The 22,826-nt window shown below is 36.2% G+C and overlaps 1 protein-coding gene across 2 annotated transcripts; it reads left to right on the top strand.

The window, feature by feature from the left end:
- Positions 1 to 11,508: 11,508 nt before the first annotated feature.
- Positions 11,509 to 20,010, top strand: LOC148870848 (uncharacterized). Of its 2 annotated transcripts, none has more exons than XM_088967536.1 (5): positions 11,509 to 11,822; positions 12,892 to 14,626; positions 17,920 to 18,326; positions 18,440 to 18,500; positions 19,180 to 20,010. In XM_088967536.1, exons 2-5 carry the CDS (start codon positions 12,995 to 12,997, stop codon positions 19,684 to 19,686), a joined length of 2,607 nt encoding a protein of 868 aa, XP_088823662.1. In that variant the 5' UTR covers positions 11,509 to 11,822; positions 12,892 to 12,994; the 3' UTR covers positions 19,687 to 20,010. The 2 variants fall into 2 exon arrangements, with proteins under 2 accessions (XP_088823662.1, XP_088823663.1); XM_088967537.1 differs by having other exon boundaries at positions 11,529 to 11,668.
- The last annotated feature ends 2,816 nt before the right edge of the window (positions 20,011 to 22,826 follow it).

Here is a 22,826-nt window from a genome sequence, read left to right as displayed (position 1 = left end):
ATTTTAAATAACTCAGCGTTTGATTTTTTATTTTTAAAATTCAAACAACCACAAAATTAAAAGAGAGTTACCTTATTCAAAAAAAAAAAAAAAATCGAAAAGCAACAAAATTCGAAGAGAGTTATTAGGAAGCAATATGACAGAGAATAGAGAATAACCAGATGTGGACAACTGCTTTTAACTTTTAAGTATATATAATAGATACTAATAAAACCCGTCCAATGCACACATTGGTATAAAAGGTGTCTCATATTCTATATATAACAAAGGGTTTGATACTAGAAAAACTTGTAATCGATCAATTGGTATAAAAAAAGTGGTAATTAATTGAATGAAATTTGAGGATTAGGTGATTGGTTAAAGATCTTTTGGTATCATGTCTTTTCAATAACATAAATTTTTTTCATATAAAATTTAAAAAACACACACAATTTAGACTTTTAGAAGAATCGATGAAAGCATATAGAAGTTGTGCCTTAAATAACTCCAGGTATACTGTATATAGTGGAATTTTTGAGGATCAATGGATCGAAAAGTCACTGAATACAGTTCACACACATATACATACATATATACATATATACATATATACATGGTATTTGGATGTGAAGGTATATAGCATCTGTGAAGGTGTTAACCATATTAGATATATGGCATTTGGATTTAGCATTTTATGACCCGTATGGAATTTTTATATAGTGTAGATTTATATACATCTAATTTTCTTGTTTTTCTTCTTTTCCTTCCAAATAGGAATCTAAATTAATTAGCTGCAATTGATGGCTGTGATTAGGGGTTGTTTAATCAAGAATAATGTCTCGCGTCAACCAGCCATTCATGCAAAATGAGAGATTGGAGTGGCCCTGGGGCATATACTTGAGTCCAGATCAGTTACCAACAACATGATCCCAACATTATTAATGTTCAAACAAGCCATTGCAACTGTATATTGGGAACATCTTCCTTGAAGGTGTTCCTAATGTACAGCTGCAATGGCTTGTTGGGAAGTTGTTGAGTTGGGAGCTGATCCAAACTCCATATACTCTTAATGCCTATTTGGGAGGCTTCCGGTGAAAATCCAGAAAGCATGCCACCATGTTGTAGATGCAAGAAATGGGACTAAAAGGTAGCTTCTCCAGAACACAGGTGCTCAAACACCATGGTTCAATCATCACAACTCACCTCCAACACATAAGCTGTAGCAAACAAACTGTTAATGGCTGATGTAGCATCCACATTTGCTTCAACGGTCAGCTGGCAGCTCAATTGCAAGGAAGGACACAAAATAAATAAGTAAATAAATAAAGTTGCAAAAAACAGACAAATAAAAAATAAATATTTATTAAGAAATTAAGAAATATATAACAACCAAACACCAGTTGAAATGAGTACTAACAAACAAACAAACAATTTGAGAGCAAAATTGTTGGTGCAAATATGAGCACAAACAAACACAACAAAACCAGTGTGAGGAGGAGGGTAGACAATTGTAGGTCCATTTGCAGTACAAAAAGCCATTTAATAATGGAAATAAAGCTGGAGGTCACAACATCACACCAGGGCAGAACCTTACCCAATCAAATTCTAAGGTGAATAGTTCAATGGTTCAATTGATGAGGACAAGCCCCACAAAATTACCATTAATGTGAAAGCACTTGGGACTGTATATGCTCAGTGCCAGAACCAAGGTGGAGCCATTTTTCAACGTGGGATGTTTCATCACAATTCATTGTAACTACTATGGCTCTCATGAATGTAGGTCAGCTGCTGCCTTGGTCACATAGGCATCCGAAAATATGAGTAAAGTTGAAGGGAAAAAGTTACAGTAAATTACTATAAATAGGAAGTAGTGGGAATGTAAGAAGCTGTTTGGTACGTAGCTGAAATGACTGAATTGAAAAGCTTTTGTTTTCCTTGTCTCTTAGTGAATAAGTTTTTGAGAAGGTTGTCAGTTTCTTAATGGCTGAAGATGAAGTTGGGTAAATTACTACACCCTTGAAAAGTTACTATAAATGGGGAGTGTAGTAGTAGGAATCTTAGAAGCTGTTTGGTTGTAGCTGAAATGACTAAATTTGAGAGCTTTTTTTGTTGTTTTTTTTTTTTTTGTCTTTTGGTGAATAGGTTTTCGAGAAGGTTGTGATTAATGAGTTTTTTAACAGCCAAAAGATAAAGTTAGATAAATTACCATACCTTTAAATATTTTATTCACTAAAAACGAAACAATAAGTCATTCAGTTCAGCACCTTTAAACATTATCAAACCGCCCCTTCCACATCAATCCCATCAACGGAGGCCTGCTGCGTCCAACCAGCAAGCAAGAAGTTAGATATCCTTTCGGAGAGGACCCCACATTGGCACATGAAGTTTAATGGACTACAACCTCCAAAATCAATAATACCTTTCTGTTTTATATCGTTGTGAATTGCCACAAACGACCCCACCACTCCTTGAAGACAAATTTCGCACAGGAGTTTCCAAATATAAAAAGCAGGGAAGTGATTCCAGAACTTTTATGCTTGATATGAGGTGGGACTGTGGAAGTATGGGAAACAGGAGGTACTGAAGTAGGAGGAGTTTTCTAAAGTCTGGATTATCTCCACAATCATTATAATATCTGACTTCAGGCGCATGGATGATGCGGGGTGTTATTATTGATTAAACAGCTCTTAACATAGTCCTCGAGTGTGATTAATTTGGATTCATTTGTTTTGTTTTCAATACAAAAATATATTTATAAATTTAATATACAAGTATGGGAGATATTTGTGATGTGTGATTGAATATCAAGCTTTGAATACGTGTATTTGTACATTTTTTTGGTTTGGGGAGATCCGAGCTCTTTATGACATATGAATATGAAGATTGTGATCTATAAATAGAAAGTATATGGGAAGAAGAATGTGGTTAACATTATAAGGGGGGGATTATGGAGTTTAGACCAAACAAGCACAGAATTTTACTTGCACCTTTTCCCCCATTGTCAGGGAGGGTATGACCAAATGAGCCTACTTTTCTGTCATTTTTTGCTCAAAAAAGAGAAAATTTTCAATTCTCCTCTTTTCTATGAACAACACATCCACACAGTTCAAAGGCTGTTGCTTGAAAGCAAAGAGTAGTACTGCAACATAAAGAAGTGAGGTATATATCCAATTGAAATAGGCAGAGACATTATATTTATACATATATACATGTGGTTAACTCAAAGTGTACTGGATTTGATAGTCTTGGATTTGAGCTTATGGGCTTTCTGTTCAGTTATTGGCTTCTGTCTTATAGCTTTCTTCCATACCTGAGATATCCAGCAAGGATCCTCCTGAATGTAAATGATCATGAGATCTCTTGCACATGGCTCTTTATGACAATTTAAGCAAAGGTACCATGAATAGTTTCAGCTGTTGGGAGCCCAGGAATCTTCTAATGGCATAATGTTTTTGGAGGCCCACATGTTCCCTTGTTCAGTTTCTGTTCATGGTGGGCAACATTTCTGATCGATCAAAAGTCTTCAGTCCCTTCTCATGTGTCCAGACTATATATGTCCCCTTTCTTTTAGGTGTTGTTTGGATTTTAATTAAAAGAAAAGAAGATACTTGCAGAAAGCTCCAATGGATGATGGTGTGTGGGGCTGTGTGATAGACAAGGAAGTGAAATCATGGTCAATTCAAGGGTAGGGTCCCCTCCCTTATGGATGATTTGGAGCTGCCACATTATCCCTCTATGTGGCAGATATAGAGTAGGTCTCATGGAGCTCACATTTTCTGCTTTATGATCTTAGAAAATTTTATGACCACCCCACCTTCCCATTGTTCTAAATTCAAAAGCACTGGTTGACCTACCTTTTGGTTGGATTTCTAGTGTGTCTGTATTTTATCCTTTTATTTATTGTTAGGAAGTCACAATATTTTGCTACAACCATGATTGCAGTAGATGCAAATTTCATAGTGCATAGAAGTAGCTATAGCCTTTATGGTCTTCACTTCGTCCCCTTTTCGGAGGGCTCAAGTGCAGCGGCTTCTGGCTTTTCGAGGTTGGGCGCAGGCACACTTATAGTCTATAAACTATGTTTGGTGAGCTGAAAGCCCAAATCAGTTGTCAGCAGGCTTCTAAAAAATAAAAATAATTAATCATTTGAAGGGCCATCTGCTTCAGTCTCTTTGAATAAATTGTTAAAGTGATTCAAAGCTGTTAAATCTTCAGCTCAGCCCTCCCAAAATGAACCATAGCTTATTTGAGAAGAAGCTCAAATCACTTAGTAATCTTTCATCTGTCCAAAAAGTTTAGTTCCCATGTTTTCCTTGTCTTTATTGATTGGGAAAAATCAGCTTTAACTCTTTGCCGCCTGTTGAAAATTAATAATTTTTTTTATTTAGGTATTGTAAATTAAAATAGGGTTTTAGGTGCAAGCTCGTGCTCACATTGTTAGATCAGCCTCTTGCAACTTTGTATTGAAAATATCTCCTTATGAACTAAAGCACATAAATATGAAAATATTCCCAATGTAAGACTGTAAACTATCCAACGCCGAACTCATTAAAACATTAGACCTTTGGTCGTTTATTTTCATTTGGGAAAACCTCTAGTACAAGGTAGGTAAAACAGTTTGACATGGTGAAAAGGTGATGAACAGGAGATAAATAGAGAGGGTCCCCAATCGGATGATAATTCAAAGGAGTCTCATTATTACTCCATGTGGCAGAGATGGAGTAGAGATGATCTAAATCCCCCCACCCCCCCAATGAAAAATATACAATTAGTTATTACTAAAGAAAACAAAAATTCAACCTATGTGTTTATATATTTATCATTTTGCCCTCAACATATTTTTTCAGAACTAAAAATAATTATTATATTGACTAATATAAATTTTATAAATTAATGACCAATATTTTCCTTGACTACACTTTCAGAATTTATACCATTTATTTTCCTCTCTCCATTATCTCTTCCTACTTATGATAATCCTTTAGATAGAAATGGGTTTATGGGCCATTAGTTAACAAAGTAGTAATAGTAAATTTACAGCAGCTAGTGTTTATTTGAACTAATCTTCTCAAATTGGATTTTCCATGTAATTGAAAATTTCATTTTCGTATATTTAACATCATTGCAATTAAGTACTTCCTTTTGAAGCTTCTAGGTAATCTCTAGCCTTTCCTCCCTACTTTAATCAATTGCTTTTTTGCTTTGTATTACTTTTACATTGCATGTTTTGCAGTCAAGATTACCAAAGAACTTTTGGTTCTTACATTGTTATGGATTTGTCAAAAGAAATGATAAATTATTTGATTTCTATATTTTACTATCTTGATTTTTTCATGTAGGCACTGGAAATGTAATCAAAAGTCATTGAGAGTTGTTATTAACCATTAAGACATTCTTGTTTTTGTGTACTTAAAAGTTTCTTTGACATATTAATTCATAGTGAAAAGTTAAATGCTTAGACATTTTCTTATGCTCCCTGAAGAATAAACATAAAGGATCAAACCCGAATTCTTTTTTGCCAACTCAATCAATTTGTGGGTACTTTTTTTTATGGAATAATAAACAAGATAAACAGCCTAAGATTCCATGGGCCAAATAACATCAAAAGGGTTGTCCATTTTATGTTACTGTTGGTCTCTTAATTGCTCAAATGAGCACAGCATGTTCTTATTGGAATATATTCATCTCAATATATATATATATATATATATATATATATATATACTTTTGAGTTGTTTTTTGTGTTCCATTGTATTCAGCTTTTAAGTTGTTTGTTATTCAATTTGAGGTTATTTCTCTTTTACTTTCCATTAGTGGTTGGAACTTTTAAATGAACCATCTCATGGCATTCTGCTTTACATGTTGATTTTGCCTAGTTACTAAGATCCCCTTTCAGGTTATTGTGGTTGGAAATAGGAATACTTTCATAATTGTTCTTTGCCTGAAGAAGGTTTCTCTTGATTTTTTTATGCCTCCCAAACTCAAATAAAGGAAGAGGATGCATCAGAACTTTTGTCAAATTTGAATTTAGCAAGGATGGGTTTTTCATTTGAATTAATAAAGGATTTCAGTCATGATGTGATAGTTTCTCTGTTTGCACCACATAATGAGACAAGTTGCCTGGAGAAGTAGAGATGAGATCAATACGTTTTACCACAACAATCACTAATGATCTGATTTTTCATCTTTGTATACTTGTTATGTGGTAAAAAAGAATGTAGTATGTCTACTGGTCTCTAAATTGATGGTCGTTAATTCTTTATGATTCCTGGATTCATCAATAATATGTAGTTAATTTAAATCAAGAAAAACAATAATGTAGTTTAAGTAGTTGCTTTAATCTGTAGTGCTGATTAGGATTTAGGAATGCTGGTCTTAACAAAATTAAACATTCGAAGTCTTAGTATTAATCCTTAGGATGTTGACAAGATTACATAGTTATGTAGTATTATCCTAAAGGATACCTCTTGCCAATAACAAATAACCATCGGAAAAAGAATGCAAGAATAATTTGTTAGAGAATAAAAAGGGTACCTCACCCAACAGTCTAAGCTCTCAAGTTGAACAGTTTTTTGACATGGTATCAGATCTTGTTTGACTAAATGGTACTATTCAATCCTTGTTGCTCCCATGTGTGGCTGTGATATTATGTGAGTAGACATAGATAGAGTTCTTGTGGGTAGAAGATCCGGACTCCCTCATTATAATTAATTAAATTTCAATCAACCTATAATTAAAGCATTCCCATGAGAGGGTGTGTTAGAGAATAAAAACCTATTCAGGGACCTCACCTAACAGCTTAAGTTTTTAGGTTGAATGGTATCTTGACAAAATTCCTTAGATATCTTCTATAACATATTTTGAAAACCAACCAAGAAATGGACCACTCTGACCACCGGTTCCCAAGTCAACTGGTCCGACCATCCGGTCTGTCCAGTTTTCAAGACCATATTTTATAAAAAATACAATATTTTTTTTTAGAATATTTGATTTTATATATGAATCAGGGAAGAAGTTTAATATTTGAAAAAAGGGCCTAACATTAATATTCTTCCAAGACAGAGAACTAAATTAAGTAAAAAACATCTTAAATTGATTTTATTGATAGCTGCTATATATATATATATATAGATATATGGTAGATAAAAACGAAATGATTCCATTATGATTTTTCATTATATTTTACTATATGTATCCACCATTTAAATTGAAGTCGTTCTATTTTCTTGTAAATATCGGAATGAGATAATTCCAAGTTTTTAATTAAATATTCTCATTTTTTGAGCAATATAAAAACTATGCATTTATATAAACCATTGTGCTTTGAATTATCAATGTTTGTATGGGTTTGGAAAAATAATACAAATATATACAAAATATAAGGTTTTGCACTCTAAAAATTTGTATTTATATATACTCTTTCCAAACTAAGCCTAATGAGGTAGAAATACCCCCTTAATACTTCTCTTAAACACCCTTTGCACATAATCCGATGTAAAGAGTGGTACAAATTCTCCCAAACCAAACATGATTTCAGTACTATCAACTATGCCTATGTGACACTTATATATGGGGAATGAATTAAGATATTTCTATGGCATAAACTTTATTCTTTTGAGATGTAGATCCAGTTAAATGAACGGAAATAGAATAAAATCTATTGTCCCAATTGTGTGGAAATTCAAATGATTAATCTTCCACCCTTCATAGATATTCAAATCAGAAAAAAGACACTTCATTTTTTTTGTAAATACTCCATGTTACAAAATAAAATCCAAACAATAGTTTTTAATATGTAGATTCAATTAAGAAAATTATGGGTTTTACCTCTTTTAATTTTGTGCCCAATTCCAATTGCACCATGCATAAGCTGCAAGGGTTAATTGGACAGTGATGGCTACTTTGAAAGTAGGACTGTGAGGCCCTGTTTGTTTTCTGGGTTCTGAAGGTTGGAAAGTTGGTAATGGAATTATGGTTCCCATTGATGGCTTCGCTTTTCTCATGTTCGTTTTCCAATTTTATGTGGTATCCATGAAAAAATAAAATTTCCTGTGTATTACTTATTATTTATTGGAACAAGTAGCTTTTCCATTTGGTAAAAAATTGATAAAATGCATTGGGATAAATTTACATATTCTAATAATGATTTTTTATAGATAAAAAAAATCATTGTATAATTTACATAGGAATCAAAATAATATACATAAATTCACTTACTCAGATAAATAGCTTTTCGATAAAACAATAAGGCCTAAATAGTGTTAGATGATCAAAATTTGAGTAAAAAACCGCTTGGGTTTGGATCTTAGAAATCATTGAAACAACCCCAATCCGTTTCAGGTTAAAGTCTAGTGAAGCCCCTAAAGTTCATGAAAAATCATTTTCCATATGGGCTAGAAAAGGTCGTAGTTAGTTTTGGCAGATTTTGGATACATTTAAGTCACTTACCAATTAAGTATCCAACTCACCAATTCCATAAATAATTTCCTTTGTCCGTCTTATGGGCCCAAAGCCATGTACCTTCTAGGGTGGGCAGGTGTTAAATCTTTCTTTATCAATGCATTTCCTATCAGTTACATGGGAGGAGCTAGTGAGGACTTAATTATGTTTTTAATTGTCTGATTGGAAGCTATGCCTATACCAAGTTATATAATAATATATAATTTATTCTTTTTGGATGTATTTACTAAAATTAGAGATGCAGAAAATTTTTCAAAGGCTTAGGTGGACTCTCACTGCTGCTCCCCACTTCATGTAGTTGGGCATTTGGTTGGCTTGTCCAATTGAAATAATTTCTTGTGAGTTTGGTTATAAAGTTAATATCACCCATTTCCACCGTCATTTCATCTTTCATTTATGCATAGGGGTGGCCACAAGTTTATCTTTTCATGAGTTATTCGAGTTTGGCTTGTGAAAAGTTTAGTTTAAATTGAGCACGGAGTTGAGCCTGAGCCTGATATATAGGCTTTGTTTGTTAATCGAGTTCAATAAAGTTTGGCTCGTGAGGTTCATGAGCTTAGTATAATAAATAAATATATTTTTTATTATATACATACATATACATGTAAATATATAGAATAAATAATTTTTATTATATAATAATATTTTTATTTTTTATGTATAATGATAAATAATTTTTATAATTCTTACTTTTTTGTATGTAAAATAAAAATATTATTTGTATGTATAATTTTTATTTTTTATATGTTTAATAATAAATTATTTTTATAATTCTTAAATTTTTATATATAAAATAAAAAAAATATATATATATATATATATTTTTTAAAAAATACTTAACTAATAGTCGAATTCTAGTTCAAATCTTTAGCTTGAATTTGAACTCGAGCTTAACATAGTTTCAGGGGACCAAACTCGAATAGTCAAATCCACCCCTACTTTTGCACTTGATCTACACATTGAATGTTGGAGGCAAAGTATTCAACACAGTAATATCATTCTTCAAAGTAAAGTATTTATGTATCAACGACCCTGAAGATATATATAATAAAATATATATGAACATATTGTGATACTTTGAGCGTAAAAATACAATATACCTAAATACATATTAGATGTATGGTATCTATATTAATACACCGTGATAGGCATGTATATACATGCGAAACAAATATATTTCAAAAGTTCTGAGACATTGGGATAATAGAAGTCATCCTCTAATCATTATAAAATTAACAGTTAAAGAAATAAAGAAGACAGGTGATGTTTTTCAAAAATTGGTGATTTCTAAAGTGGTTGATTTCTCAAAATTCATCAATTTTTGGTGTTTGGTACATTCCTACCATATAAGTCAAATTTTGTTTGGCAGTGATTCTCTAGGGTGATTTTTTCACTGGATCCAAAGCTCCACGTGACACATCCAATGCCATGTCATCTCTCGTAAAAAGTAATTGGTTGCAACCAAACAAACCAAACAACATTTTCATTTTTTGAGAATCATTGAAATCAGCCGACCAAACAATATTTTCATTTTCGATTCCTAAAATGTCGATGTGGCTCTGGCACGAGTTTTTGAAAAATAGATAATGATATCAAATATCACCACTTCCCACCTCCAGCACCTATTTGCACCCAAACGTCCACCCATCTTCGATTAGGCTGTGTTTGGTTTGTCAATTCTCTCACTTTCTGTCAAATCAAAACAGGCCAAGCGGAAGATTTTTATTGACGTAGAGGGCAGTTTCGTCCGAAAATACTTACGAGAAATTACTTGCCCCCAAAAATCTATTTTTTCCTTAAAAAGTTAAAAAGCATAATTTAGGGGGGGGGGCATGTAGGTTTTGCCCTGTAGGGTTTCTGTAGTGACGTGAAAGATTGACGTCAGCAGATAAGGGTTGTCGTCAGGTTGGAGATTGTTCCTTCCTTGTTCCTTCTGCTGCACTTGTCTTCCCATTTTCCCCATCCCTCTTAATTATTTTAATTAATCCCCACCCTTAATGTAATGGGACCCACTCCTCTATGTATCCACACTTCGGAGAAGATTTTCCTCCCGATTTCAACCATATTTTTCTTTCGTTTCCCTAATTATCCTTGCTTCTTCCCCCGTTTTACTTCCGTACTCCAACACACTTATATTGATATATATTCCCAGTCTTTTCGATAAGAAAAAAAAAAAAAAAGAAAAGAAAAGATTTTTAGTACAGAGCGCCGCACGTGCCCGGGAATATTCCACGTGTAGTCTTACATGGCAGCCGCTCTTCTCCCCACGTGTCGATTTGTCCTGTCGTCTGGCAAGCTTTTCCCGGTACTTCATTCCGGTGTCGACGGGTACAATCTAAAACCCGTGGCGCTCCGCATATGTACTCGCCACGTGGTTGTCATGATCTCATTAACGGCCCAGATTTATTCACTAGAGATCTTTTCTAAAATGGGCCGATTCATTGAACAACGTGTCGTCGGCGTCGAAGGAATCGAAGTACATGTGATGGTTAGGACCAACTTGATGACTTGATAATATTCTCTTCCAACGGTTCTAATTGAGAATTCAAACCTGAGGCCGATTCCACTGAATAGTTGCTAAATATTCGGTTTTCTCGTAATTCCGAGTAACCGAGAGTGAGAGTTTCCGAGCAGAAGAGCGCAGGAACAACAGAACCTGGCCGTACGTGACTCGGTGACAGGCTCGCTTTTTTTCTTTTCTTTTTATTTTATTTTTTTTGTTTTTTATCGGTAATCGGTAAAACCAACCTCACCAAGCAAAAGATCTGGCGGTCGACAATTGAAGCGGCCCCGCAGTGATCAGACCCGGTACGACCATCACTTGACGTCATTAACATGTCTTCTATCTATCAGCATCCTCAATGCAGTACACAGTTTTACCCGCCAAATCCTGCCAATCGTCAGCTGACACGTACGACCTCAACAGTTGTTCGGCATGATGGCGGTTGCGTAAATTTAGAATTTCCGCGAGGAGAATCTAGTCATTTTGTTGACGTAGTGGTACTTTCGTAATTTGAAGATTTTGCGGGGGTAGTCTCAGTCTTTTGACCTTTATTTTTCTCCATTTTTCTGGTGAGGAATGAGTTACTACTCTCATAGACTAGAGAGGTAGAAGTGGGGAGGTGCGTGAAGAGAGTATTCCCGTCTTTAAGATTTACGAGGGGCGAGTTTTTCGACGTTAAAGATGACGGCGATATGACGTTAAAGCCGACTGTGATGGACGTTAAAGGTAACGGCGATTATCGCTTTGCTATTATCGTTGCTCCAGCTCGTGTGAGCTTGGAATTTCGGTCCATTTTCCGTTGGATTTCCGGTAAAGTCTTGTCGGAAAAAGCTCGAATTCCGGTTCCAGGATCTAATCGACAATTATTTCTTTGGGAGAGGTAATCGAAATTCTTTGTTGCTTCACCAAAGTAAGGAACTCTTGTGTTGTTTTTCTTGTTCTTAGATCTAGTTTTAGGCTCTATTATTGACGCTCCGGTTTGGTCGATCGTTGCAGAAAATATTCTGTTCTCAGTGGTTTCCTGGTTAGAGAAAACAAAAAGGCCTTTCGGTTGCAGGAACTATCCTACAAATAGCAGTTTCTGAGCTTGAAAATTTACTTAGTTAATGACCACTTCGGCGGCCTTTAGGATGTTTCGATTGGTTCCGAGTCGGATGAAATTGAGATTTCCGAGGTTTTAACTCAGTAGATGAAATTCGATTGCCTTGAGCTTTTGCAATCACGATTAGCCGGTATCTCTTCCCAAGTTGGGGTTTCAGCAGTGCTTACTGTTCGTGGTTCAGTTGTATAGTTGCTCCTTTTTCTTGTTTTCTGAAACTTTTTTATGCTTTTCGTGATTTCTGAGTTTCCCGTGTTGAGGTTACCCATAGTAGTAAAATTGCACTGTTGTGCGTAGCCACAGACAGAAACAGGCACACACACAGGAGAGAGAGAGAGAGAGAGAGAGAGAGAGAGAGAGAGAGAGAGGCTGCCTGGCTGAAAGCGCGAAAGATTCTTAAAGAGAGAAAACGAGAAAAGAAACAAACAGAAGCATAGTGATCAGAGATAGAGAAGACTGTCCAGTCCATAATTTTTCACTTAGACATGTGCTGTTTTTCTGGAGTAGGCTTTGCTTTCACTCACACTTTCGTTGTTTGTTTCGTTTTTCGCAATCCATGTGATATTCTCGAAGTCTTCTCGGTATAGTCTCTTCTCGTCTGGTTCATTTACTATCATCGCCTACGGCTATCAGCTATATTAATGGATCCTTTATTCTCTACCTCTCTCTTTCTCTGGTTTGATTATATGTTTGATTTTTTGAACTGCTACAAATATGTCACCTCAAATAAATACTCTTCCCCCCCCCCCCCCTCCAATCTCTTCGTGTTTAAATGGTTAATGTTGATACGGAAGTCTGGTTTATATTATATGCAGATTTTTGTTCCCGCTAAGATTGAATTGCATTGCAGGAATTCAACATGGTAGTTGACGAGTCCTTCAGTAGATTAAGAGACCCTGGGGAGCTCTGAAGGTGACAGATTGTCAAAGGCCGTGAATATAATAGAGAAGTCCATGTCTGAGGGATTTGATTCAGAATGTTTTAATTCGACAACGACGAATTTAGAGAGTTCACTGTTGGGGATAAGCAACTTCAAACCTGAATCTCATGTCGCACAGAAAAGCCGTCGTGACAAGCTGAGAGTTCAGCACAACGGTTCCCAAAGCCACCATACACAAGATTTCTCCCATCCTTTGGTGCAATTACCCAGAGACGCCGGACTCAACCCAGATCTGATTCAGGCTCGGAACGTTAGAAACTGCGGTCTGCTATATGATCCGACAACCGTTTCCTCAGAAATGCTCAACTTCTCAATGAGCAACCACTGTTTGTTAACTCACAAGGATTCACTACTGCACGAAGGATCAGGTGCGGATCAATCTTGTAGGCCGGTAGGGACCGACGGTTCTTCTTTTGTTAATTCTTCCAACCCAACTTCATCCAACTTTAATCCTTTGGCTAAACCCGGAGATACCCCCAATCCTATGTATTGGAAGGGCCTTGGGTCACAGCAGAGCTGTGATTGGCTTGTGAGTTATGTGAATGGATCCACAAGTAATGCATGCAATCAGACCACCTCACTTGGTGGGGCAGTTATTTCCGGCATGGTGAAGGATAACAGCGGTTCTGCGTCTACCCTCTATTTGAAGCCTGGTCATGGTGGGTACCCAGATGTCCAATCTTCTTTGACCAACCGATCCACTGAATTATCCAGTCAAAATAGCCAAAAGCAGTATGAATCAATGCAGTACAGTTCTCCCCCGTTTTACCAAAATACCCTTCAGGAGGTCGTGACATCTTCCAATATTGAGAACCAAGGTTTTGAAATGGCTTCTCTTGTGCAGCAAGGTGTTCGGGAAACTGGTTCATGGGTGGATGGTGGAAATGAGCTCGCTCTTTTGCCGGTTTTTGGTAGTCAGGCCAGTGCATCAAGGCTTAACATTACCGGTGCTTGGGCGCATAGGCCGGTAGATGGTAGTCATCAGTGGAATTCTGATCTGGGTTTCGGAATAAACAAGAATAGTGAAGGAAACTTGGAGACCATTGGTAGCGATTCTACGTTGCAAGGTCTATCGTTGTCGCTTTCCTCTCACCAGCCTTCCGAATTGCATGCAGCTCAGTTTGGGGAAAGATTTCGATCTGGAAGTTTACAACCCAGAACTGGCATTTTCAATGGTTCTCAAGATTTGAGGAGTAATACTTCCGCTTATTCCAAACCATTGATTGGTAATAAAGGTTATGTAAATAGTATTCAAGGCATTATGAGCTCTTCTGCATATGAACGTCGAAGTTCAGGTCCCCTCGGGCCCTTCACTGGGTATGCAACAATTTTGAAGAGCTCAAAGTTCTTGAAGCCTGCCCAACAGCTACTGGATGAATTTTGCAGTGTGACTGGTCCGAAGCTTGTCAAAACTTCTGAGCCGTCTGAGAAGGAGTTGGGAGATATAAGCATGCCATGTGATACTAGTGATGCTGGAAATGAGACTAGTGTGACTGTGAGGGGTGGCAACATTGGTGGCTCCTCTTCTTCATTCTATAGTTCCATTGAGGCTAGTGGTGAAGCTGCAGTTGGAAGTGGATTTTATAAATCGTATCATCCTGAGTTCCAAAGAAGGAAGGCAAAGCTCTTGTACATGCAGGAGGAGGTTAGTCTTTCACTTTTGAATACTAATGTTCGTTGATATAAGCTAGTTATGCTCCTTTTTCTTACTGATTGGTTAATGTTTCTTGGGAGATGCACTAGACATATTTCCATGGGTATTTGAATTTTCATTTTTTCCCTAATTGGTATTAAATATCTTGGGTATTGCCTTAGGAATCCTTGCATGAATAACTGAGCTCGGTGGAGCAAGCTGAGGCTCAGCCACCAAAATGGGTTTCTTAGTTTATCAGGCGGCTATTCCTACTCTTGTCTTTTGTACTGTAGTCAATGATCTGGTTCATAGGTTTTCTCAAAAAAAAAAAAAAAAAACCAGCACTTATATATTCTTTTTTGTCCTTTCTGGCGAGTGTATGAACTATGCTTCATAATTTGGATAAGTGCTTGGAATTCATGTTGTAATGTCAAAGAAAGAAAAGTTCAAACCTTCTTTTACAACTTCCACGAGAAGATTTTGTCAGAACTTAATTATAAAGTTCATGATATGTTTACTTGTATTAGGGTCTGAACAAATATTATAGTCAGAGTCTGAATCCAAAATCTGGTCTAATTAAACTGGATTTGGATCTAATATCAATTCCATTAATTCTTTTTATCAGATTAAATATAAGTCCACCACAATCTTTTTTATGAGATGATAATCACTAAGAACATCAGTTTTTTTCATTGATTTTATTATGATTAAAAAATCCAACAATATTTATTACCATCTATATGCACACATCTACGTAAAATTAACGTATGTTCATGGGAAAAGTTGGTTCAAGTTCTTTATTTTTACCAAAGGTTCACAATTTCAAGGCCCATGGAAATTATGTTAGCCTTTTTTTATGAATAATTATTTTAGCCTACTTTTTATTAATGATGTATAATACCAGAGTAGTTTATAACTTATCTTACTAATACCAAAGCACTTCTGTGATTTATAACATCCAGATCGACAGTCCTAAGATCTGGGTATATCCGATCTGAATCTGATCAAGAAAATTCACTATGTATATAAATTGACAAGTTATGTTGCAGTTTTAATAGCTTAACAAAATATTTTCCTTTTAAATTTAGGAGCTTTAAAGAAGATGCGCATTTGTTATTAGAAGTATTTGGTGATTGCGAAAGATTTGGGGGCTGTTACAGAGGAACTTCCTGATATGCTTATCTTTATGAAACGTGATTTTAGAATGGTTTAATTTTGAGAGAAACAGAAGGGTGGTGGGAAAATATATGGTTTCATTTTGGGGTTAGATATGAGCAACTATGCTATTCAGTCTTTCCATTGCGGTGACATCTTTTAATCACTACTTTTCTGAAACTGATGACATCTAACTCACCCTCTAAAGTGCAAGAAATCTTAATCCACCAGAATAGACAAGTTTTGTAATCAATTTTGTTTGTTTTGATCCACCTACTTTCAAAGTATCCTTGTAAAGTGGAGATGATGACAACAAAATTGATTTTCCACAGCAAACCTTATCTTTGATTTTTATGTTTATCAACTCAATTTGTGTTTAGTGAATTTCATAGTCGATTGTATACCAATAAAGACCATCTTTGAACAGTGGGTCTTGAATAGGGGGACATCAATTCTACAGTGCAAGTTTTTCAGGGTGTAAAATTTGTTATTCACATGTCTTGGCATGCAATGAAAAATTTTCACCTTCTTTGGTTCAATTTTTTTTTATGGAATTTACAACTGGTTAACTTGAATATATTTGAAGGACCATTACTGCCATGATGTGATATACCACCTTATGTTAATATGAATTGTGGCATTATTGTAAGTACAAAAAAACAAAGAAAAAGAATTATGGCATTGTTGTAGTTCTAAATATGTATTAGAGTATTTAATTTTATTGTATGAATGCATAGATCATTATTTACATTCTGTAATCTCCTTCACTGGTGTTCTGATATAAAAATATTTTAATATGCAAGTGATACTTGCCATCTTTTTTTTTTTTTTTTTAGTTGAGCCCTTGAATGTGTGACACAATGTGAATTAAAAAATTCATTAATGCACACCATTAAACAGAACTGAATGGAGAAACAGGATTCATGTAGCCGACCCCATATAGTTGGGACTTGGATGATGTTGATGATGATAATCGTTGTTGAATGGGTTTGTAGAATCAGCTATCATAGTTTAGGTCAATTCTGTACCTTTCTATGTTTATTAGTTTTGGATATAAGGTGCAACAAGAGTGATTTCAGCTGAATGAAATTTGTCCAATTATTCATTTGAATACTTATGCGGGACTTAGGGTCTCTCGTGGAGTTTTTTTCATTTTGGCTTGTTTGCTGTGTCATGGGGTGGGGTTAGCTCCTTACCTGGGTTTAAAGTCTTTGGGCTGGTGGTGTCAGTGGGTGGCCCTGGTCTGGGTTAGGGTTAGAGCCTCTTTTTGCAGCTCTCCTTTGTCCAATGGATGATCTTCCTGCTATATAATCTCTTTTCTTGTTTTTTTTTTTATTTGTTAATAAATTTTACCTTAACCTTTTCAAAAAAAGAAAGAGGATACTATGGAGTCATACTTCTCTAGTTCTAGTAAATGGTGAAAATTATTTAATTCTTTGTGTGAAGTATGGTGTTATCTTTACCATGTTGTGCCATATACAGTGGTGTGGGGTAAAAGGGCCATTGCCCAAATGATGGTCCCAACTATATATGGGGGGTCTTGGTAGAGGTGGAATGGATACAGACCTAAGTTTTGGATTATTTTTCTTATTTTCATAGTTATTTGGTGCTTAATATTACTTATAGAAACCAAAGCCCATTCATTATGTGTTAGCATGTTATATGGTTATATTCTTTGTGTGAAACAAACTTGTTTTTTTACCCCTTTGTGTGTGTTATACTTTCAGTTAATAGTATCCTCTACCAACTTCAATTTTCCAGGTCAAAGGCCAAAAGTGACTTATCATAAAGAATCAATCAATACAATCCTTGTATGAATATAAAGTGGCTGACAGCTGCATTGTTGTTTGCTCTGATCTTGATCGGAATGTCCTATTAACTCCTTTTATCCAACTTTATTTACATTATCCTTTTGACTACCTTTTGTTGCTCTTAGACACTCAGTAGTGAATGCTGTTTTAACTGACAACTACCGGGACAATTTTATTTTGGCTCAATTCCATTACTGAAAGAATTTTAAATCCAAAGAGATGAATTGATCCAATTTTAACGTTCTCTAGCTTCAATTTTCTTTTGGGAACACTCCGTTGGCTTATTGTTAATAAACTCCATTTGGTAATTGATTTACTCTCCCATTATTGTATCGGAAGGTATGCAGAAGATACAAGCAATACCAGGAACAGATGCAGATGGTGGTATCATCGTTTGAATCAGTAGCTGGTCTCAGTGCTGCTACCCCTTTCACTGCATTGGCTTTGAAGAATGTCTCTAGGCATTTCCATTGCTTGAAGAGTGCCATCTCAGATCAGCTGAGACACATAACAAAGGTTCTGGGAGAGGATTTGTCATCTCCCACTAATGGCACTACTAATAGTAGAGGTGATACAGTTGCACCAAGGATGAAGTTTATTAATCACTGCTTTCAGAAGCCAAAGTCTACTGGAGATGGTTTGGGCTTCCTAGAACCTCAACAGCATGTGTGGAGGCCTCAAAGAGGCCTCCCAGAACGTGCTGTTGCTATTCTCAGAGCATGGTTATTTGATCATTTTCTTCACCCGTGAGTCAACGCTAGCTATCTCTCATTTTTTACATCCTAATATTTGATGCATTTCATTCTCTCCCATTGGATTGTATTCGACAACATTGGTGTTTTTCATTGCATTTGTTCAGGTATCCAACTGACGCAGATAAACTTATGTTAGCTACTCAAACTGGCTTAACTCGGAATCAGGTGCACCCCACATTACACTGATTCTAATATCTTAGTTCATGGATTTGTAGCATGTAGTCAGGATGCAGAATTGTTATCATATGGTTGTTGTGTGTCACAGACAATGAACTGTGCATTTAAAATGATCAATGGCCCGGAAATCATGGGTGCTAAATCATTGTGGTGCCTGTAGAAGTGTGCCAACCTTGGTTTTGCCTTACCCTGGATGATGCTGCATCTGCTGGTTTAATAAAAAAGTCTGTGCATGGTCCACACTCGTATTTCCTTGCCCAACCATTGTTTGGATAAGCCTTTGCTTTTGAGCTTTGGGTTGTGGAAAACAACATTGAACCAAAAAAGTGCTTTGGGTATTTGTAAAGTACTGCTTTTAAAAGATTATTATCTGAAGCCAAAGCACTTTTATGTCTCAAAACGAAGAGGCCATTTACCCAATGTTAGTCCCCTGGGAGGGGTAGACTCAGACCCCCATTCTCATGCTTGGCTGCCCTGGATTTTACCATTACATCAAGTAATGGGGCTTTGTGCTTTTGGGCCTTATAAAAAGCAGAAAGCCTGAAGCTCATCCAAACGCAACCTAAACACGTTGTGTTGGTTTCTTGTTTCTTCCACGTAGAGAGGTGATAAAGTGACTACTAATGTACAAAGGCCATCTCGTGTTCCATTTGATTTGTGTATGTAGGTATCAAACTGGTTCATCAATGCTCGAGTAAGAGTGTGGAAGCCTATGGTTGAAGAGATACACATGCTTGAAACCAAAGGTTCTGCTGAAATGAACCTGAATACAGGCAAGAATGAAGGCCGGCCCGTCAGCAGTGGTGAGAATGTGCATGCAGGGGATGAATCCTCCCATAAGCTTATGATAGAGGCATTGTCTGAAAAACAATCAGAATGCTCAGGATCTGGTCCTGTGCTGAACACTGAAAATGGCAGGAACCCTGATCAATGGAATCAAGGGGAACGGGCAAGAATACACAGCCAGCTTCCATCGGGCATAGACAATGGATTGATAGGTTTCATGCCACATCACCAAAACGGGATAGACATGGGGGGTTTAGGAGCTGTCTCCCTTACCCTAGGACTGAGGCACAGCGTCGAGGGTTTACAGCAACACCAGCAACCACAACAAGAGGAACATCATCTAATGAAGCACTTTGGAGATCAGATAATTCATGATTTTGCGGGATGACCTCGATTGGACTGGTAGGTTTGCTTTGTTCGGGGGATAGGAACTTGAGGATGAACGGGAGCAAAATTGTTTTCGTTCATTTCTGTGTTTATTTGGATTTGATGTTTAGGAGGAAGAACATGGATTAATATATGCTACCATAAACAATTATTGGACATGAAGAAGATGACTACTTGTGGGTAGGGGAGAGAGAGAGAGAGAGAGAGAGAGAGAGAGAGAGAGAGGATTTGTTTGTGCTGTAATCTGTAAATGAATTGAATGATATGATGGCAGATGCAAAAGACATACAAATGCAATAGATAGATTAATAGTTCTATACGCCAATGAAGTTCAAAGCTAGGAATCTTTCTTGAAAAAGTTGAGGTCGAATCTTTTAAAGTGGGAAGAAGACAAGCATCTCTTGTAGGGGGGGGCATCTATTCCTTCTATTTTCCTCCCTAGTTGACACTCCTTCGATTGTTCCTAGTTAATAAAAAAATAATAATCAAACAGTAGTGTCCTTTTGTTATGGACGTACTAGGTACTACATGACATCTATCAAAACCTTGGATTTTTATATTTGTAGGTTTCTTTCCTCGTTATGGGGAGCCTCCATTCTGACTTCTGACCCAGACGTTTTTCAGAATGAATAGTTGAGAGAACAAGTTGATGGACAATCGAGGTACACAGAAGTTGAGAAAAGGCGTTTTGCTCAAGAGAGATCACTCAGCCATAGAATCCCATATTATGGAAATAGAGAATTTCGTAGCATCTTGATACCATGCCCATAACTATGCAACAGCTTCTTTGCCCAAGGCATTGTCCAGGAATCTAATTACAGTAGAGTAGATGTACTGGGAATGCTGTGGTGCTCCACTTTGCAGTGTTGAATTGGATGGATTTTGACATGCCAAAAATTCTATAGAAAAGACCGGCAGAAGGAACCAAAATCAAGACTGCAATTACCCCTTTGATGTTTGATCCTCAATTGAAAACCTAAAAATGGGTTCTAGCTGGATTTTGCTAATCTTCACGAGAGGCCCAGCTTTGAAGCTCATCATCAATGTTCCTTTTTTGGGTCATTATCATTGTGTTGTTACCTTTGCTGTGTCTACCTAAATGGGTTGATCACTACAAATTGGAATAGAAACATTGTACCATTATTAAGTTTATGTGATTATTATAATATATAAAATCGTTGCATGGTAAATTAATCTCCCCCACCAATCTACCTTTGTTTTGGGCAGGCAAATAGCAAATAGTATCCTGATAGCCTATGAAATATTTTTGAACACTGATAAAATAAAAAATAGGAAACTAGGATCAACTGCTTTTAAAATTGATATGGGACAATCCTATGAAAGAATTGATAGAGCTATATAAGGAAAACCCTAATTTTCGGTTTCACCAGAAATAGACAAACTGGATCATGGAATGTATTTTATCGGTGAGTTATCTATTCATAGTAAACAGATCCGAAGCATCTCATTTTCATTTCTTTAGAGGGATTAGGCAAGGAGACCCTCTATTGCCATAGTTATTCTTGTTGGGGTGCAACTTGTGTTGGCCCCAGTTGGCATTTTACACAGCCTTGGGCTTAGGCCTTGTGCTAGGCCCATTCAAATTTTGATCAAAGCCCAATCTGAATCCACCCACCCAAGTTGCACCTCTACCTATTTGTCATTGGCAAAAAATGGGCGTATAGTTCATTTATTAGAATTTGAAGATTGCCTATTATTTGCAAAGGCTTCAATTAATGCAAGACATCCTCTTGATAAATATGCAAAAGATGCAGATAAACTCTTGAGTTATCAGATATCATTGATGATATTCTCTAGAAATTTTTGTAACAAGCTTCAACAAATAATAATAGATAAGATATCTAGAATTCCTACGTTGAATTAAGAAAAATATTTGGGGGCACCAATGCTAAAAAAACAAATAAATCAATACTCTGCATCAAGGTTCAAAGTATCGATACGTATAGGCCCGTATCAGCTGATACGTATCGTGTCGATGACTTTCTGATATGCTTCTACAGGGGTTGTATCGGGTCAGACCATACTCGTTTTGAAAAAAAAATAAAACATTAAAAAAAGTACCGACACTGGCTGATATGCCCCGGCATATCGGCCCTTGTTGATATTTAGAACCTTGCTCTGCATTGAAAGGATTAAAAAGAAGTAATAATACTGAAAGAGCAAGACCTTTTCAATTGGTGGTAAAATAGAGCAGTTGATCAGTGGTTAGTAACATGGCCCAAGACCCTTAGCATGCTCTCTCTCTCTCCCTAAACTTTACTCCAGGTGAAGGGGTGGCTACCTTATTAACCAACATGAAAAAGACCCTTAGCTGTATTTAGTTGGAGCATAATATGCATAAGGAAATCGAAAGGTGGTCTAGAAGTTATGAAAATAGAATTAGTTAACTGCAAGCATGATGAAATTAAGCTAGAAGATTTTGAGCGAGGAAAATATCCTACGGTGTTAATAATAAAAGTAGAAAACAAAAGCCAAAGAAGCAGCCTCATGGGCTTTGACGAGCATAGCCCACCATCGAGAAAAGATGAAGAGGATCAAGTTATATGGAGAAGGAATCCAAAAGGCATCTTCACAATGAAATCAGCACATGAGTTTTCTAAACTCAGATTCAGAAGAAAATACTGAGCTAATAAATTGTTTAAAAGTTATAGATAAATTCAAATGCACATCTAAAATTAAAACTTGTTTATGTCTAATGCCCAGGACCAAACTCCCAATTAAGAAACGACTATTTAATAGAGGTATGAATATAGACCCGGAGTGTGTGGTGTGCGGGGAAATTGAGGATATAAATCATAATCTCATAAACCCCAAATTTTAATAATAACCACAATATAAATAATTGGTGGATCAAAATGACTGAAGATAAAAGTGACCTCGAATTCAATCTATTCTGGGAGAAATCAAGCTCAGAGAACTTTTGCCAACAGAAACTTAGCTACAGGCCTCAAGATTCAAGAAATAATTAATAAAGACTATGAAAGACTGATCGGCTATCAAAATGCTAACAAGCTCTAGAGAGTTAAATAAAAAACAATCCCAAAATGATTGAGTGGATCAAATGGCTACCCCCAGAATGTAATTAAAATGAACTTTGATGCTTCAACCAAAGTGATGGCA

Source organism: Nelumbo lutea, chromosome 2, assembly GCF_056320005.1.
Source record: "Nelumbo lutea isolate HS-2025 chromosome 2, American lotus-T2T, whole genome shotgun sequence".
In the NCBI taxonomy this organism is placed as follows: Eukaryota; Viridiplantae; Streptophyta; class Magnoliopsida; order Proteales; family Nelumbonaceae; genus Nelumbo; species Nelumbo lutea.
Note: the sequence above shows the minus strand (reverse complement) of the source record. Positions and strands in the feature narration are given on the sequence as shown.

Coding starts and splice junctions, on each gene's coding strand:
- LOC148870848 (XM_088967536.1), top strand. CDS start 12,995: ATGTCTGAGGGATTTGATTCAGAATGTTTTAATTCGACAACGACGAAT. Junction 14,627..17,919: donor TCTTGTACATGCAGGAGGAG/GTTAGTCTTTCA, acceptor TTGTATCGGAAG/GTATGCAGAAGATACAAGCA. Junction 18,501..19,179: donor CTGGCTTAACTCGGAATCAG/GTGCACCCCACA, acceptor TTGTGTATGTAG/GTATCAAACTGGTTCATCAA.